The sequence below is a fragment of the Perna viridis genome, chromosome 13 (assembly GCF_037379345.1).
Source record: "Perna viridis isolate PV_CMFRI_1.1 ecotype Kerala chromosome 13, ASM3737934v1, whole genome shotgun sequence".
Classification (NCBI taxonomy): Eukaryota; Metazoa; Mollusca; class Bivalvia; order Mytilida; family Mytilidae; genus Perna; species Perna viridis.
Window position 1 is genome coordinate 10,828,108 of NC_142457.1, and position 19,341 is coordinate 10,847,448.

General features: G+C 32.6%; 1 protein-coding gene across 8 annotated transcripts; it reads left to right on the forward strand.

The window, feature by feature from the left end:
* The first annotated feature begins 1,011 nt into the window (after positions 1-1,011).
* On the forward strand, positions 1,012-18,501 carry LOC148599542 (synaptogenesis protein syg-2-like). Of its 8 annotated transcripts, none has more exons than XM_088557073.1 (13): positions 1,012-1,101; positions 2,232-2,564; positions 3,375-3,656; positions 4,908-5,165; positions 8,136-8,408; positions 8,586-8,906; positions 9,317-9,607; positions 11,743-11,829; positions 12,470-12,497; positions 14,190-14,230; positions 15,510-15,590; positions 16,264-16,313; positions 16,619-18,501. In XM_088557073.1, exons 1-13 carry the CDS (start codon positions 1,053-1,055, stop codon positions 16,856-16,858), a joined length of 2,334 nt encoding a protein of 777 aa, XP_088413199.1. In that variant the 5' UTR covers positions 1,012-1,052; the 3' UTR covers positions 16,859-18,501. The 8 variants fall into 8 exon arrangements, 5 of the variants coding, with proteins under 5 accessions (XP_088413199.1, XP_088413200.1, XP_088413201.1 ...); XM_088557074.1 differs by having other exon boundaries at positions 15,513-15,590; XM_088557075.1 differs by lacking the exon at positions 16,264-16,313 and having other exon boundaries at positions 16,619-16,802.
* Positions 18,502-19,341: the final 840 nt, after the last annotated feature.

The window sequence follows — 19,341 nt, forward strand, 5'->3', positions numbered from 1 at the left end:
TATAATACCCCTGTACAAAACAACACCTAGATAAGCTGTATTGATCCTGTACTAAGTTGCAACCCTAGATATATACTACGAGGAGGAATGACCCGTCAGTGAAAGCTTTATCTTTTAATATTCTAGCTGGCCGAGTGTTATAGCGCCCTGGACTTAGCGCAGGCGGTCATGTCGTAAATGCACATTGACAGGTCTTACATCGTTAAGATTTTTTCAGACCCACATTGTACATGTATATTGGAATATATAATAAAGTCTTAAGCAAGGTTGCAAATTTGCGAGGCAAATTTGGTCGCTCCCTCTTCGGCATTCGAATTCTTTCTCTTGTCTGACAACTATGGCAACAACGCTTGCACCAAGTCCCACACTCTAGACCACTTGACCGACTAGGCTATAAAATATAGATTTCGTTAACCAAGTAATTCTTCCTCGTAATTTAATCAAGAGCGCAAACATTAGCACATGATGTAAATGAATGAGACAACCTCTGATGGTATCTTGTAAGATAGTAGAGAATCTGCAACATTATACAAATACAACCACCTCAAGTATATAATACATAAAATCAGTCTAATGGGATGTAGCAACTCAACCATCTTACTTGCTAGTGCATTACTATGTAGAAACAAAGCATACGTATAGAATTTTAATACAAATACAATGGATGCATGTTTGTATATAATCAAGTCTAAGCTATACCCCAACTCTATGTATGTACCAGCTTGAGATCTGCGGAGGGAACGACCAAAAACTTGCTTAGCAAATTTGACATTTCTTACATCGTTGGCAATTTTTCAAACCCTTTTATGCGTGCGTTATCTTCCCTGGATCATTTTGATCCGATAGAGCAGTGTAGCGAATGGAGTCGTCGCATTCTGAGACGTATACTAGAAATGTAAAGCATCACATAAAAGTGTACATTAAAATTTGAGTAGGCAGTTCTTTTAAATATTAACTGATATATTAACTAAAAATGAGGAAACAATTTGTTTCCGTTTGAAAGTTTGAATATCAATATACTGTAGTACTTTGTAGCCTTAGGATTAGTTACGATGCACAAAAAACTTGTTTTTCGTTTTATGATTGTTTATTTGATCGTTGGTAAGTTCATTATAATTGCATTAATAAAATAAGTATATTACATATTACCTTCAAGACAAGGGTGAAATGATCAATCTTGTACTTTCAATTAACGAGAAATGTGAATAAAAGTTATTACGAAATGATGAAGAAAATGTCAAGGTAAAATTTTATCTATACATCACAACCTCAAGAAATTACTGTCAAAGTATTTATAAAGTTTGCATTTTTATGATATTGATAGGTCAAATTTAGTTGAAAAGCGATATGGAAAAATGGCGGGAAGATTTGCCCGAAGTTTTTATTTATATAAGCAGTCAAAAAATATCTATGACACCAATGCTTCAGTATAAATTTAAAAAGTCTAATATTTGTTTTCTTGATGTATTTGAATATATTTGAGGCAAAAAAGATCAAATTGAGAATTACGATGTGCCACCCCTTGCCCGATTCTTACACAGAATGGTACTTGATAACATTACTTATAAAAATATCTTACTACATCTTTTTTTTATTGAGTGTAGAGAACAATCTTTTATTGTTGATAGACCTTTTACCTGTTTGATATTTAGAATTGGAAGAAAAATTCTTACATACAACCAATGTATTTTATATTTGTATTTTAAATGTGAAAAAAAGGTAGGATTTATCTTCAGAATCATTAAAAACAGACAGGACAGAAAAAAAAAACACCCGTAAGGATTAATTTTTCTATATAACGTTATTGAATTTCATTTGTATTGAAAAATAGCAATTTGGTTACTTATTTCGTCCTGGTTTATGTTTTTAAATATTCGGAAACTATAATCTGCCCGATATAGTCAATAAAACTGTGAGGCAAAACCAAAGGTCTGTGACGTGAAGTTTTAACAGTATGACCAATCTGACATTACGATTGGTCTTGTCTTGAATCGGAAACTTTGAGGTTGTGATGTGTCTTTATTTATTACGAAAAACCAGAAATGACACATCATTCTAATATTCAAAGTTTAATTAGCTTATAGATTTTTCATTTGAATAAAAGCAGGGCAGAACAACTATTATTCTTATTATACTGGTGAAAATGGTTTTGCGTCTGTCAAATGAGTATTCAATGATGCAAACAAATTTCTGTTTTACGGATCATCTATTTAGAACACTTTTTATTATAGAATCAGAACCATCCAAAGCAACAATCGTTTATGTAAATGATGGAGTAAATACTACACTCAACTGTGACGTAGATATTTATAATGGTTCATCATGGATTGGACCCTGTTTATCACACACTGACAGATGTCCGCCCAAAAACCAATATTATGACGGTTTAATAAGGAATCCGATGATTTCGAGTTCAATCAGTCTTCAAACGTCCAAAGGACAAGAAAAAGGAAATTATAATCTACATATATCAAACGTTACTTCTAAAAACAATGGCAGTTATATATGCTCAGGATTTAAAGGAGAATCAATACAAACTAAGAGATACGAACTGATATTAAAAGGTAAGCATTTCCATTGATTTTTTGTTGGATTCTGCAATGGATTTTTTCGCCTGTTTAGCGACCCAGATCATCAGTAAATCTCTAAGCATACAACTTAATTGTCAACGTCACCTTTATTTTGCAGATCACTGCATTTACTAATGAAACATTTGTTGGGGATATTATCAATGACATTTCCGGTAGAGTTATTTTCTTAGGGTAACAAGTCGGGTGATGTCTTCAAGAAATTGCCAAAACCTTTTGCTGGTAGGTTGTTTTGTAGTGCGTACTGTGGCATTTTTATGTCGTATAGCTAAGATATATCTTATTATGATAAAATATTTATGTCCGTCGTCTTCGATAAGTATCAAACAGTGTCCAGGGTTGTCGTTGATATATTATATCGTATTAGACAATGCATGAAAGGTAAATGGTAGACTTTTATTATAAGACTATTTAAAAATATTTTTCTAAAAAGAACTTTATTTATGAATGCAATGTGAAATTTGATAGTACTTAGCAAGCATAAGAAGCTATTAAACATTTTTGTTAAACAAAAACCGAATATGATTGTGTCACAAAGATTTCCGGTTCTTCTCTGGGTTCAGTCTTTGAAAATAGTTTTGTAAATGTATCTCTCATTACCATGCATCACATGTATTTTAAAGGTATTTTGAGATGTAATCAGGAAAGAAATATAAAAGAACGAATATGTTTTCCTGCTTTTCGAGCAACGTCTAATAAAGCTACCATAGTGTTGTTGTTTATTTTTTATTTGGTCTTACAATTTTACTTTAATTATAATCATTATTCCGTATTCAAACGTTTTAGTTAAGCCATCAAACATATCAATTGAGAACATCAGTTTTGACGGAAGTATTATCGGTACAGAGGGGAAAGAATTGGAACTTGTATGTTCAGTCATCAGTGGTGTACCGAAAGAGAACATGTCATGGTACAGAGGATTGTCTCTGGTCAAAACAGGAGGCCCTGGAAACATTTCTTACTGTTTTGTTCCTAAACGCGATGATCACGGTCGGACGTTTTCCTGTGCGGTTCAGAATGAAGTATTAACAAAGCCGTTGGACAAAAAGGTTACTCTAAATATAAAATGTAGGTATTAACAGTGTATTGAAAATGCAGATTATCTCATTTACAACAACTGCATGAATCTTATTTTTATTACATTTCGAATTGTAAAAAAAAATTAACGGTATTTATGAAAAAGGTACATAGAAAATATTGATAGAAGATAAAAAAAAATTAAGAAATAAAATATATTATATTTATACATACGACTACCTTGGCACAATAGAACGATATCTGTCCAAATTAAACCCCTTTTCGACTTAAAAATAGGTTTTGTTTCGACAGATATACACTTTACCAAGCTATAAAATACACTTGAATTAAAAGAGAAGACCATGTTATTGTACAAGTCATAAATATCGAAACTAGTCTTTTAAGTGTTCATGAAAATTAAATTGAAACAAATTTCTTTTCTTTTCTTGACTATTTAATCGAGATTTAAAATGAAGCAATTTGAATTTACCGCGTCTTTAGGCGCCAACATGATCGGTTGAGTTGTGACGTCACGAAGTCGATTTGTAAAGTGAACGTAAATAGGTAATTGATTAGAATATCCGAAGAAATCTCAAATTTGGTACTTTTCCCCTATAATGTCAACCCAAAATAAACAGAAAAAGAGACATTTAAGCAAATGTCGGACAACATTGACGTACAACAGGATTTGCTGCCAGAAGACTAGTACAGGTAGTATGTCATAGGAAAATCTTCTTCCAAAGAATGTTCGTGTTGCCGATCAAAAACTTCTAGAATATTCTCTGTTATCATTCATGCAATCGTAAACTTGACAAGGCAACATGTTTTGGTGATTTGATAAACAGGATCGTAGAATTATTTACGGAATATTCTTTGTTTACATAGTATTTGCAGTACTTGTATCAGTACCAAACCAACTTAGTGACGTCAAGACCCAATTGGAAGCTATCGGTTAAAATCAATAAAGTCTGCTTATGATCGTCCTTCAGAAAGGAGAGCTCTGCAAGATGGTTATTTACATATATTTCAAAGATTTTGAAATTTGCGTAGCATTGAGTATTTTATAAAAGCGCATTTAGCATTAAAGGCTATTTATTTTTGTTTACGTGGGTATGATTTATCATAAGAGCCGAACTTAACACAAAGGTGGTCTTTCCCTTTAACATTAAAGGACTTTAAAGAGTGTCTGGTTTTGCCTGTTTTCCGGAAAATTCCGGGATCAGCTCGAACAGAGGTTGGTGTACTTGCATTTGTATATATGATATTTTAAACAAACATTTATATTTTTATAACACTTAACAAACCGTCCAGTTGTTCAAAATCCCGCTAGAACTCAGTCAGTTTCTATAGGAAACAACTTCACCATACAGTGTCTGTCAGAGGGCAATCCATCTGTTTACTTGGTGCACATCCGACATAAACACACTATACTGAAAAGTTGTAACTATTCTACATGCAACTTGACGTTGATTAGTTCACGTAAAAACGATGGCAACTATATCTGTGAAGCGCAAAATGAAGTAGGAATTACAAATGCAACTGCCACAGTTAAAGTATTATGTAAGTACATAAGCAATGCTCGTATTTTGTATCAGCAACATAAGATAATTGGAAAACGTAAAAATAGTACTGTGAAATTGAGGGAAACGTGTATGCGACATCACTTTAATAAGCAAGTTTGTACAACAAGGGACACTAATGGGGCTTCATTGTTTACTTGAAAGCACCCAGCACCCTTGCGTTACACACACATACACAAGAGGAATCAGAGAAATACAAATATTTAAACAGAATAGTCCTCTAACAAAAAAGGGAAACACTTAACCCCCTGGGGAATTTATGGGATTATGAATTTAAGCTTCTAAAATATGTTTATTTTCATAATTTTGGTGTTTGCCATCTGACAATTACTGCAAAGTATAATATTTCAACAACAAAAAGGGGGGGGATCGAGTGCTTAAAAGGTAGCATTTTAGTTTTTACAGATAGACAACTATCACGCGGTTAGTAACACGTCAAAATGTAAGATATCTAAATAAGATATGGGACCTGTTTATTGCTTACACCAAACTCTTTCTTAAAGCCATAAGGTTATTTGAATAACATTATCATTTTATCTTTTTTTTTTAAGAATAATGCTACTCTCACCCCAATAAAAATGAGAAAATTAAAAACAAAGTACATTTCCAATTACAATTGTGATTGAAATGATTGCTAACTCTAATCTATCGTGGAAAGCTTACAAGCAATTAACATATTCATTACATGACGTAATTCATAAAAAGTAAAAACAGATGCACAATAATTCTCGGCTGAAAAGAAAAATGGGCAATTTAGTATTTTTCTTCAATTTTACTATTTTCTATCTCTTTTTTGGCCGTCCCGTGCAGGTCTGGGTGTCAAAAGAATAGGCCTGCAATAGCGCTAAGCTTGTCGTAAAAGGTTTCTAAAAAGTGCTCAGGAACGTAGCCGGGGGCTAGGCGCTCTTCCCACAGAGCAACTGGCATGTGTGACTCAGGTAGTGGAATGGGGTACCCATTGCGTGTTACATGCTGGGGTTGTCAGGCTAAAATACGGAAAACCTGACCGCAAACCATAGTTGTGCACCGCGTTGGGAAAAATGCCACGTTCCTCGCACGTTAAAGAACCCTGCTGTAGTATTCGATATGAGTAGAAACCTTTGCGCTCCGCCACAGGAGGCTAAATTGCTCGGCTCTGTCCATCCCCCTTTTTCTAGTGGCAGTCGAGATTTGTCGACCCTGTTGTCCCCGTGTCCCATCCCTTGTTTCATTTCATCATCATTCATGTTCATTTTATCATCCATTTCATGTTCATCGCCTGAATACAGCTGAAATATTGCTGCTCGGGCGTTTGACCCCAACAATCAATCAATCTTTTCAGGCCAGTTAGGGACTGACATTTTGAAAGCATGGTATCAATGTTAGTAGTATTCGTTCTTTGAAAGTCATTTTGAATAGTTTTTACCACTTTTATATTGAATTTATCTCCGGAAGATCAAATTTTGAGGACACAGCCACATGCTTCGAGTGTTATTCTCAGTAGTCCAAGGTTACAGACGGTACACCGGTTAAAAACTCGCACTGAATAAATTCTCTTTTTTTGATTATTTCAAGGTACCTTTTAGTCATGAATAAACTTATTTGACTATAAAACGTTCAGATTATTTTACAGAATAAACAATCGTTTGAATCCTGAAAAAAAATATCTTGTTCTGTAATTTTTTCTTCAACTTTTACTGGACTATGCAAAATAATCAATAATATTTGATTATACGGAATAGCCCTTTTATCTTGGCGTTAAAGTGGCATCACTATACTTGCTTAGGGAATATTGGATTTTAAGTTTATTTAAATTGTATACCCTAATTGTAAAAGTTCATTCAAAACTTTGAAAAGAATTGTCATTCCTTAAATGAAGGCCTGTTTGTTGTTTTTTCTGAACTTTTTTTTTTTAATATTTTATACTTTTGAGTCCAAATATTAAATAGGGTGCAATGGTACTTTTTTATTTTTATAATAATAATAATAATAATAATAATAATAAAAATCATAAAAATCAAAATACTGATAAAAAAGACAACAATACAGTTTATGGTACATTGAAAATCTCTGTAAAATGTTATCATTAGGAAATACGTATATCCATTATTTAGTATTATAAAGACCGCCGATAATCCGTAAAAAAACTAGCAAATATTAAACCTACCCACACTAAGTTGGAAGGACTATACTTTTTGTTCAAAGCCCAAGAAGTGGTGGATCATATGGAGGCATGATTTTTTCGATAACTATTTTTATACTTAAATATAAATCAACTAGATATTTGCACATTATTTTCTTTTATAACATGTTATCTAATCTCATTTAATTTTACGATACAAAATGTAATATTCTAAATAAAGTCACTGTTTTGTTTTGGGGTAGGGATAGATTTTTCACATTAAATGCCATTACACATTAGTTAATGTGATAAGGTTTGGACTCAACGTAAAGCAGAAACGCTGGCAGATAGTCTAGGATAATCAAACGGTAATTTTAATGATTTTTAATAATCAATAATGCTATAAAATGATAAAACAAATCCAAAATACCTAAGATTAACGGTAGTGGTATATGTTAAAGCAAACTTTTTATGCTATGCAATCATTGGAATTCGGCAAACAGAATGTAATCTCGAAAATTTCACAGGGAGAAGGGTCACATATGGCGTATGTTGTCTATGGACTAAACGTTGAATAAAGTACTTTTAAGATGATTTTTCTTATGAATACAAAAAGAAACTTGTTAAATCATAAAAATCTGAAACTTGCCGAAATCATTCGAAAAACAAATGAAATTTGTAGGTAGATGGATTAAAATCAATGCATATATGTATTCGTTTTAATTAAGCATTTCTACAAGATAATTTCCCCCTTTATTCAATAATATACTGTTGATGATAGGTACAATAATACATTGTCATCTGAACAACTATTATTTCAATGTTAACTCTCTTTTGGTTGATTTAAAGATCCGCCTGATGTTACAATTTCTACAACAAACAACCGTGAATTACGTTGCAATGCGGACGGGGAACCAAAGAACACAAGTTTTGTTGCATGGAGATATGTTTCCGAGCAGGGAACCTTACTAAGACTGTTCAACGGTTCAGCAAATCTTACTCTTTCTTCTTCCTGCAAAACTTACGAGGTTAATGGACTGTACATATGCGAGGTGACTAACGGCATTCCTGGTTCTGATGGCAATAAAGTCACATTCGGAAAAAAAATTATTAAACTGCAAGGTAAGCACACATTTTTGAAAGATGGTACATTTAAACGTTGATTTTAATTTTTATTCAATTTTCAACTGCAGATAGGCAACGTAAGTAATTCATTTTTTCCAAAGTACCGCCGCTAATTGTAATGACTTATAAAAAATAATAATAATAACCACATCTTTTTATACTGTTTTATTTAAGGCATTCCTGAAATTTTGCCTTCCACGAAAGAATCACAATATGGGAAATACATGGAATCTGTATCAATTAAGATCGATATTTACAGCATTCCTGAAATAACTAGAAGGAAGATATTAAGAAATGATAAAGTCATTGATGAACAACTATTACTAAAACAAACTAACGTGAGTGTCGGCATTCATGGGAAGACTTTGATGATCACCGGATATACAATTAGCAAAACCATTATGTCTGTGCAAGAAAGTGACTTTACCAATTACACATTTGTAATATCAAATGCCAAGGGGTCTGTCAATTTTACAGTTATTTTAAAAGCCCAAGGCAAGTAATACCTTAAGTAGTGATTTTGTTACACACACACTTTGCTGCGTTTCATTTTATTCCAAATATTGTGAGAAGGAAATGAAAAGGATTATATAAGAATTACTTTTGGAATGTTGTATTAAAATCCTGTACTTAGTTGAATTTGGACATTTCCACAACTATTTCAATTTTCTATAAAGTGAAATTTGTTAGTACGAAATAATAGTAGGTACATGCATCTAGAATATTTAATTGTATATTTTTATCTGGATTATTTTCTCATCATATTTGATAGGAAAAGAATAAAATTTATGAAATATTATTTGCCAATTTTTGAAATTTTCGAACATTTCGAAATTTTGCTAAAGCCATTAAAAACCGTATTCCTAGAGTATTAAAATTAATTTTTAATCATTGTCCACTATTAGATGTTCCTAACATACCTTACATTGAAGTCGTTAGCGTCGGAGACACACACATTGCAGTAATGATAAGAAGAAACTTTAATGGAGGATCAGAACAGACTTTTTTCGTAGAATACAAGCCTTTTATAGCGAATCACTGGAATTGCTTTGCAGTCATCAATGATACGTTTGGCAACAATACAACATTGAGAATACATAACCTTGAATATGACACAGAATATTGTGTTCAAATATATTCTCGGAATTCTATTGGTGGGAGTAATACAACAACGAAATGTTCTATAAGAACGAATGGTTAGTAAACAAATCAAACAGTTAGTAGGGAACGAGTGTCTGCGATGTCCTGTTATTTAAAGAGGTAGGGGGTTCTGAAACCCGAAGGGCTAATCATAGTTTTGACGGAAAAGTCATACGGAAATGGAATCGTCAGCAGTCATAGAGGGGATGTTGTTAGAAGTCTCCAATAGTCCCTTTGTTCGAAACACCGTCATTTGTTACTTGAGACTACATGCACAAATGTAATGACAATTTATTACAAACGTGATCCGACGTACAAGCCGGTTAAAGTTTTGAACTTCCTGACTGTAAATTTCACTCGATTAACAACGAGGATACTTGACCTTTCTGCAAAGCTTATTAAACTGCCTTTGTGATATTTATTTTCTGGGAAATATTGAATATGAATTCACCAATTTATTAATTGTTCTGAAAAGAGAGTCTTAGTGATTGTTTCCGTGTCTGAAGGCCGATTATGATAATATGAATAATATAGATTTTGTTCCATATCGAGAACACGTGGGATATCGTGGGAGTAGTTTCCTAAAATGTTGAACTCCATTTATGGCGAATTATGATATGGTAACTAAATACATGGAGTAGAGTAGGAGACATATAATAACCAATAGCATTTTATAGAAAGACAATATCAAGCAACTAAATCATATGCACATTGTTTAATCAAATACGTATTCAAGAAACAACTTTAAAATTGTGCGCCAAAATAAGTCTTATTTGTCCATCAGGGGTTTTTACTTTCAAAAGCGCATGATTCCGAACTTCTTTCTCCATTCTAACAGAATTCATCCAGAAAATACAGATTGATTGATTGATTGATTATTGGAGTTTAAGGCCCGAGCAGCAGTATTTCAGCTATGCTATATTCAGACGATAAATATGAGATGGATGACACAATGAACATGAAATGATGGTGAAATGAAAAATGGGACGGGACACAAGGATAATAAGATCGACAACTTTTGATTGCAACAAGAAAAAGGGAGGTATGGGTTGGTTCGGGCAATTTGGCCTCCTGTGGCGGAGCGCAAAGGTTCTTACTCCTATCGAATACCACAACAGGGTTCTATAACGTTCAAGGAACGTGGCATCGTTCCCAACACGGTGCACCACTATGGTTTGCGGTCAGGTTTTCCGTATTATAGCCTGACAACCCCAGCATGGAACAGGCCTGGCATACCACATTCCACCACCTGGGGCACACATGCCAGTTGCTCTGTAGGCAGAGCGCCTAGTCCCCGGCTAGGTTCCTGAGCACTATTTATTCGCCATTTACGATAAGCTTAGCGCTGTGCAGGTTTATTCTTTTGACACCCAGACCTGCACGGGCAAAAAAAAAAATAAAAGAAAGGTCCTCATTACGTAAATGTAAGATATGGCAAGTCCGGACCTTGGTAAATGAAAATTCAGTGGTCATGTATAAGAAGTTGAAGGTCATTGACCATCACCCCTGTGTCTGTGTCCATTAACATTTCCCAAACGTATGTTTTATACCAAACGAATGCACATTTCAAGTCTCTGATTTTACATTTTTGCGAAAAAAATTGGTCTGTATATTATGGCCCATGTCATTACCGTCAATCCTGAAAATTGAGAAGTTTCCATGAAATCTCCCTCTGATAGTCTTTTACATGTATAACTCCCAGTAAAGCTATTTTGAAAAGTTTTTTTGCAACTTTAGGTTAAACATGATAAAACTCAGAAAAACTGCCAACATCTTTCATTTGTTAATAAAATATATTAAAGATGCTCTCAAACTCTTCCACAATAATGATTGTCAAGTTTATGGCCACCTAGAGATTTGATATATTTCTACAATGCTAATTCCTACATGATTGTTCTCTCTATTCAATGTAAATTCTACTCCTTTAGTATATTTTAGTCTCGAGCACACACCTATGGTTAGGCCCAATTTCTTTTACTCTGTTCTGTAAATGCGTCTACAGCAAATCGCTCGTCCAGGCTTACCGGTACAAGCGGTCTTGATAAAAGGTTGGAATAAAATTTCACTGTAAACAATCCGGATAACTTTGGCAACTAAAAAAATAATTAAGCAATATTTTATTCTAAATACATCAAATAATAGTATTTCAAGTTTGTTTTGTCTATTTAAGCATTATTGAACATACTTTCAGCTAAAGCTTGGAGTGTGTTAATGTATATCGTAGTTGTTATTTCTGCCCTGGTTGTCTTAACTATAACCACAATGATTTTCCGTAAAGGTAAGTAATTGTTTTATTCTATTGCATGCATTATATGCTGTGTTAAAGGTCATATTTATGATAGAATATTAGAAAATTCACCAATTATCTTAATAATTGGTTTTAAATTCTTTAGGGAACATTTACGGCTATCAATTGTCTTTCCCAACCTCTTGAATAAACGTTTCGACCACAGACCTTCTTCGGTTTACCTTTAAAGTTCTTTTATTTTACATTGTTTTCATCAATATATATTTACATAGTTGCGACGTCATAGTGTCATGGTATAATAATGTCAAAAGTATTGTGATGTCAAAAGGTAGAAGATTAATCTTACTTTATGTTAACTCCTCAGGGTGTACTTGTGTTAAAGTGTTGCATCCATTGTGATTTAATGTATTTTCTACATGTAGGGACGTTATCAAAAATTTGTTGCAGAATGTTAACAGTCGTATCCATTCACTCATATATTTAAAAAAAATATTCACCAAAATGAAAGTAAGACTTTGAACGTCTGTGGTTTGAAATCGCCATGAATGGCAAGAATTCTTTTCATCAGACATTTTTATTTGGTTCTAGATGAAGTCGCATTACTAAACCATTGATTGGTATTTTAGTCATTCTTAGTTGATGTTATTTAACACTTGCGTTAATATTGTAGGGGTAGTCGTAGGTAAATTCTTCGTAAGGTATGTCTTGAATTATTTTTTTCTTTTGTTTATTTACTTATTTTTCTCTCTCCTATATGCTTTGTTTAAATGTATAACGTTTGTTCTTGTATAAGCCCCACAGCTCTTTGATCATAGTTCAAGTGTACCTTATTTTCATGCATCGCAATCCCAGTTTTATATGCATGCATGATGTTTTTAAGCCATAACTAATGGACGATTGCATATGATGGCCTGTTGTATTGATGACATGCTCAAAAATGTATTATTCATAAGTTTTTTTTCTTACTTTTTACATCTTTTTGTTACCCTTTTTATCCTTTAAACCCGATTTATGTTTATATTGTTGTAATTGTTAATACATTTTCATAATGACAGTCAGCTTTTTGTTTTTCATAAATTGGAATCAGTAGTTTTTATTTAAAGGTTAATGAGCTCTCATTATCCATGTTATCATTTAATGTAGTATAAAATATGTTGAAGCTAATCTTAAAAAATACAAAATACCGTTCAACTTTATTCTCAGTAGTTCATTATTGTAGAAAAGTGCATTGGTCATTAACAAAGGGATCGTCAATTTTGTTGTCTCTTTAAAAAATATTCGGCTTTTGGCTATTTTGTTGACAATACATTTTATTAAAACCCTATATCATGTTTTGTCTGTAAACGAATTTCGAACCTCCGAGTTTTGCAAAGACCTGACAATATTTCATTTCTTTATATTGTATTCAATAAGGTCTGACTAACCACTTCTGACGTTTCCATTACTTTACATGTTAAAAAAGTAATGTTCAAAGTTTCACTGTGAATTCCCAGGACAAATGGCATCTTAAAGTTGCATACCGTTGCGAAGCTTGACAAATAAGGCTTCTAAAATCATTATGCGAATGGTACGATGATTGTAGAAATTCTTCAAAAATTTACTTGAATAAATAATACTGAAAATCCACACTTTTTACTTTTCTGCTAACTGACAGCATGAAGGCAAATTACTCACACATGTAAACAATATTTAGGTTACAGACCACCAATTCAACCAATGAGCATTTGGAACGTACGCAAAAATAGTCCTACGCAGAAATTACCCCTATTCCTCATATTGCTGTGAAAAAAATTCTCATCTTATTTAAAAAAATTAAATAGTTTCTGTACAATTTATAGATGCATTTTGCTTCTTGTGATGTGAAGCCTAATCTCCATAATGATTTCTATATATACCCCTATCTTGTGAAAACACTGGGATTTCCCATGCTATTTATAGACACTTCACTTCCGGTGACCAGTACTGCACTGCAAGTCTGCTAAACCCACATGCCATTCTGAAGATTGTGAGCTGACATATGTAGAATCATGCTGATATATAGTACTCAGGTTAAAGTTAAGGTAAAGTCCAGAGAAGCCATTGAATATTGTGAAATTAGCATAGAAGCCTATGGGAAGTGGAATTAGTGGTTTCTAGCCTTAAATTTATGCACTTTTGTAGTTAATTACACATAAGATTTTAAAGTACACATTGTCAGCTTTATTTTGACTACTTTTAATCATAGTTCACACAAATAATGCACTTACAATGCATATGTCTAGGTTCATTGGGTGTTTGGTACTACATAGGGGTGGTCATTTGTCCCGGAAGTGGTTAGTGAGACCTAAGTCGTTAAGCGTTATCCTACCTTGGTTACACCTAGTTTTTTTTTATTTATACGTTTGTTGCAGGAACGCCAACGACCTAGAAGATAACGTCGGGGAAAATCAAGGTAGGTAACAAACTATACTCGGCGTCACATAAATAACATACTGTTAAAATTTGAATAAAAATATTTTCTACGCCTTTATTGACACTAACCGTCGTTTAAATTGTCTTAAATGACTTGCTCATTCGTTTAGCCAAACAGCTTCTCAAAAACAAGTCGCTTATTAGCTTAAATCATGCGTAACAAATCCTTACGGGAAAATCCCATACTAATATCCGCCATGTTGGTTTTTACGGGACGATTTGTTTACAAACGAAGTTCGTAAGTTCCCGTCGAACTCCGGTGACAATCGTCTGCTTGATCAACTTCTCGGTATTGTACGTTGTTCGCGTAAAATAAATCCGAGATATCCGAATAACGCCGAAGTGCATTCTGGGTTCTTCGGTTTTTGGACAAACCATTTAAACGTAAACAACATCTCCTAGCAACCCGATCACTGTAAACATGGCCGACTTTTTACAATGTAAATATTGGCATCTAGAATTAAAATCTGACCGGAATTTAACGATTCAATGTTTAGGGAGAAGCCGTTTGGCTAAACGAATGAGCAAGTCATTTAAGACAATTTAAACGACGGTAGGTGTCAATAAAGTCGTAGAAAATATTTTTATTCAAATTTTAACAGTATGTTATTTATGTGACGCCGACTATACTTAAATGCATTTATGAAAACGATTTCACTTTGCAGTACCGATGGTTTAATATTTTATCAGTACATGCACAGATAACACGAAGTGATTTTGGTTTCCCAAACTTGTTGGTTTCCGTTTTATTTCAGATATGTTTTTATATGTTAAACGTAATAATATAGGTTTCAGCAGTTTACACCTGTAAACCATGAAGTTAATCTTTATGGACTTCAATTAAGATATTTCTAATTTGTTTAATATCTAAATATTATGATTTTTTCGGGGGTGTTGAGGTTTGAATGGGAAGTGCTGATAGTGCTGATATAAAACAAATTTGAAATATCAAAATTGAAGTCCATATAGACTAACATAATATAATAATAAATATTATGATTTTTGCGGGGTTGTGACGTTTGAATGGGAACTGCCGTTGTCATTGCTGGTTATAAAATATAGAACGAACCGGCCAATCACAGAAATTATGTTAACATTAATGAAGAATACACAATAACGTTTCATTAACTATTAATCTACCAAGAAAAAGCTGTTGGAAATTTGATAAAACATTTCGTGATTTTAGATCTCCAACTAAATTAACTTCATGTTATCAATTACTGTCTGCGTAAATACACTTTTACTTTTCATTTTTGTAGTAGAGCAAGTCATTGAAGTAGCGGTTGAAAACCAAGCCTACCTCTCATTTGATTCACTACCAAGAATGTTACCAATCAATGGTTTGTACAACAACCAAAGGTTTTGCTAGTTCCAAACTTAAAATGTGCAAAATGTAGGAAGGAGAAGAAGCATTGAAAGGAAATTCTTCGGACAAAACGTCATCAGAAACACAAAAATGACAACAACAACAAAAAATATTAATAATTAAAAAAAAAAAACCAAAAAAAAAAAAAAAAAAAAAAAAACCAAAAAAAAAAAAAAAAAAAAAAAACAAAAAAAAAAAAAAAAAAAAAAAAAAAAAAAAAAAAAAAAAAAAAAAAAAAAAAAAAAAAAAAAAAAAAAAAAAAAAAAAAAACAAAAAAAAAAAAAACAAAATCGTACAATCCTTAGGAAACGTACACAGACACTAATAAACAAACATAAGAAAGTTATCAAAAACAGGACTGACATCCGGATTTAGTTTTGTATTAGCAATAGCTTATGTAACTTTATTAACTTGCTTATTGTACTGTAGTTTGACTGAATAAGTACTTATAAAATTTATTGACTACTAACATTCAGTTTTGGAAATATATTTCTTATGTCACATATTCTAAAGTGATATAGAAGTTTTTGCCCTTTTTATTACACCGGAAGTTGTAGAAATAGAAAATTAAATTGCCTTTTTCATGTTATGTTTGTCTGTTCTACAAGCGTGTCGGTCATAAGATACTGCTTTCCTTATAATTTCAGGAAACCAGAACGCTAACCGGAATGTGCTTTTTAAGAGAAGAAAATGTCTAGTAATCAACTTCTTAATATTATTTCACATTTAATGCAAATTACAAAAAAAAAAAAAAATAATCATTGTTATATTTTGTTGCATTTTTAAAGAAGTCACATGTAAAGAAAAATGACGTACGAAAGTCAATAAGAGCTTTTTAACTACCTGAAAGATAAACCAATGCTCAAAACGGTGACGGTAAACTAAATGTATGTATGTAAAATATTTGAATGAAACGGATTTTAAGGAAGAAAAAAGGTAACAATATTACTTTAATCGCCCACATTTTGCATCTTTTGTAATATAATGGTAAACGAATTTCAGGAAGATCACAACTTGAACTATGTAGAATTGGAATTCAATGAGGCGAGCCAGGCATTCCATATACGTGGAGAAGACAGAACAATATATGCTGATATTGATCATGAATTAACTGCCTCGCCATTAGAGTCATCCGAATCTGAAGAAGAAAAAGATAATAACGAAGACGAAGACGACTTCATGACTCTTGAGGACATCGCTGAGTTCATGAATGAAAAGGGGATAACACCGTTGCACGAATGAAATCATATATAAGAACCTTTGATATAACAAGTATATACAGTGGTTTATAAACAATCAACATTACCAAAGATGTCTAAGGGTTTCTTATTACAACTTTGTACAGTGTGGTGGACGGGTTTTTTGATTAAATGATCCTAAGGAAACAAATTATGCTTATCTACTTGCTGACCTATTCCTTCATTCTTTTTATGCTGACTTCATAGCTGATCTGATCAGAAAGAAAAAAAGATCGTCAAGCTAGATCCTTTAATCTTATTTTCCGCTATATAGATGACGTATTATCGTTAAACAATCCTAGTTTTCAGAATACTACAGACACTGTGAAGACAGCCTCATACAATTAGAGATCGATGGTAAAGGAAAATTGTTGACCAAACCGTACAATATACACGATGACTTTTCATACCGTATTGATAACTTTTCCTTCATCTGTGACATCCCTTCAGCACCTGCGTGTGGAGTTTTTATACCACAACTTAAACGTTATGCCATTGCTTGCTGTTAATATGCATACTTTTTGTATTGCCCTAGACTTCTTACAATTAGGCCTCTGGAACAAGGTCATGTTGCTACAAGATTGAAGTCGTCACTACAGAAGTTTAATGGTTGTCATCATGAACCCGTTGTTTGTTACGATGCTCATTTACTTTTGTTGCTTTGTGTATTATTTTGGTTGTTTTATGATCTTATTGTATGTGTTTGTTTTCAATGTCTGGTCTTTGCTCCTGAGTTTAATTCTTTTGATCTCCGCTAGTGCCTTGGTTCACGTGATTACTTTTTGATTAAGTGTTATGAAGTGAATGTATATAAAAAAATGAAAACCAAATATATATCTTTATTAAATTTTTTTTTTAAATCTGCATCGTTCTAAGTCTTCGATTCTACAGCTGCGAACAAGAGTTAATTGCTTGAAACACGTGAATAGCATACCGGAATTGCAATCGTAATTAATGTCCAAAGGGTCAAAGAGGCAAGTTTTGTGCACTTTTTTTTTACCTGCAAGATTTGTAAAAACCATTGAATTGTTATAACCCTAATACATTTATATTTACTGTGTTTAAAAATGTGATTTTTAGAAAGGCTGAAAACAGAATTAAGCTGAAAAGATAATATGATTCATGACTCAATACGTAAAACTTGATTGTTAGCTAATAATAAACATTATTAACAAATTGAAGTTCATGAAGTTCAATCCAAACTTGAACAACAGATCCAATTTGAAGTTCAATTCTATCAGGAGATCATTGATAAATTGATCATGTAAATTACTTATTTCCTGTTCAACACGTACTACATGATAATGACGAGGACTTGAAATGAGAAAAAGCGATACGTTCGTCAAATTAAATGTTTCCAATGAGTCAAACCTTGTTAAACTTTATTCAATCACACGAACACATCAAGGCATAATTTGTTATTGTAAATGAAAAAAAAAGTCCAAATAATAGACCAATGTCCATGTCATAACCATAATGTATACGGGTTGTCGGGTAGCGTCCGTACCATATCCGGAGTAATAGTTTGGATGATTGATTCTAATTTCACTATGTAATACAACAGTACTTGTAACTTTAAGTAAACTGATTTGATGAAAAATCGGTAGCCAAATCAAATGTTTGAGTACTGATTTGCCAAAAATACACCATAAGAAGAAAATTAAGAGTAAATTGTAAAAAGGAGCTTCGTTTTTATATTAGTTCCAATGAATTATGTCTGGTATCAATGTTTTCTTCGATAATTTTATGAAAAGAATTTTAAAAAAAGTTTGTACTTTCTAGTGAAAAGAACAATAATCCAATAAATGGAATTACGTCAATGACATATCCAGCAAACGGAAAGTGTTAATAGTATTTCTGTGGTAACAATCTGGATAAACCGACAATCTTTGAAAAGATCATACATTACATTTGAATGCACCAGTAAAAGTCAACTTATGTCATTTTGGTACATGGTCATAATATTGGCTTTATTTGTTGCACAAAATTATGTACTTCATCAGTTGTGATACGTCACCAATAACAGATATAAAAAACAATGCAATACAAACTATAATAATAAAATATCATGGATTTCTGAACTTTTTGACCTTTAATTTGTAATCATGATTTGAAACAGTCATTATAAAAATAACCTGTTTGGCTCCGCGAACGGAAGTTGTTAATCTTACAACACTCTTTCCAAAAATCATCATAGGTACAAAGACCCAGTTCGTAATAAACACAATTAATTGCATACATCTTTTATAGAAATTTCAAATACAACCTTTACGGGAAATATTCTCTACAAAGCACAAAAAATATCAATACTTAACTTGATGCATTAATTAACATTTTCAAAGTGAATCATTTATAAATGTTATAGTTATCAAGTAGTTATGAATTTCTTCAGAAATGATTCATTTACAAGCTTTATAGACAAGGTATAACCTTGGTTCCCTTGATTACTCTCTCAGACATGTTTTGGGTATTGTATACATTTTACGG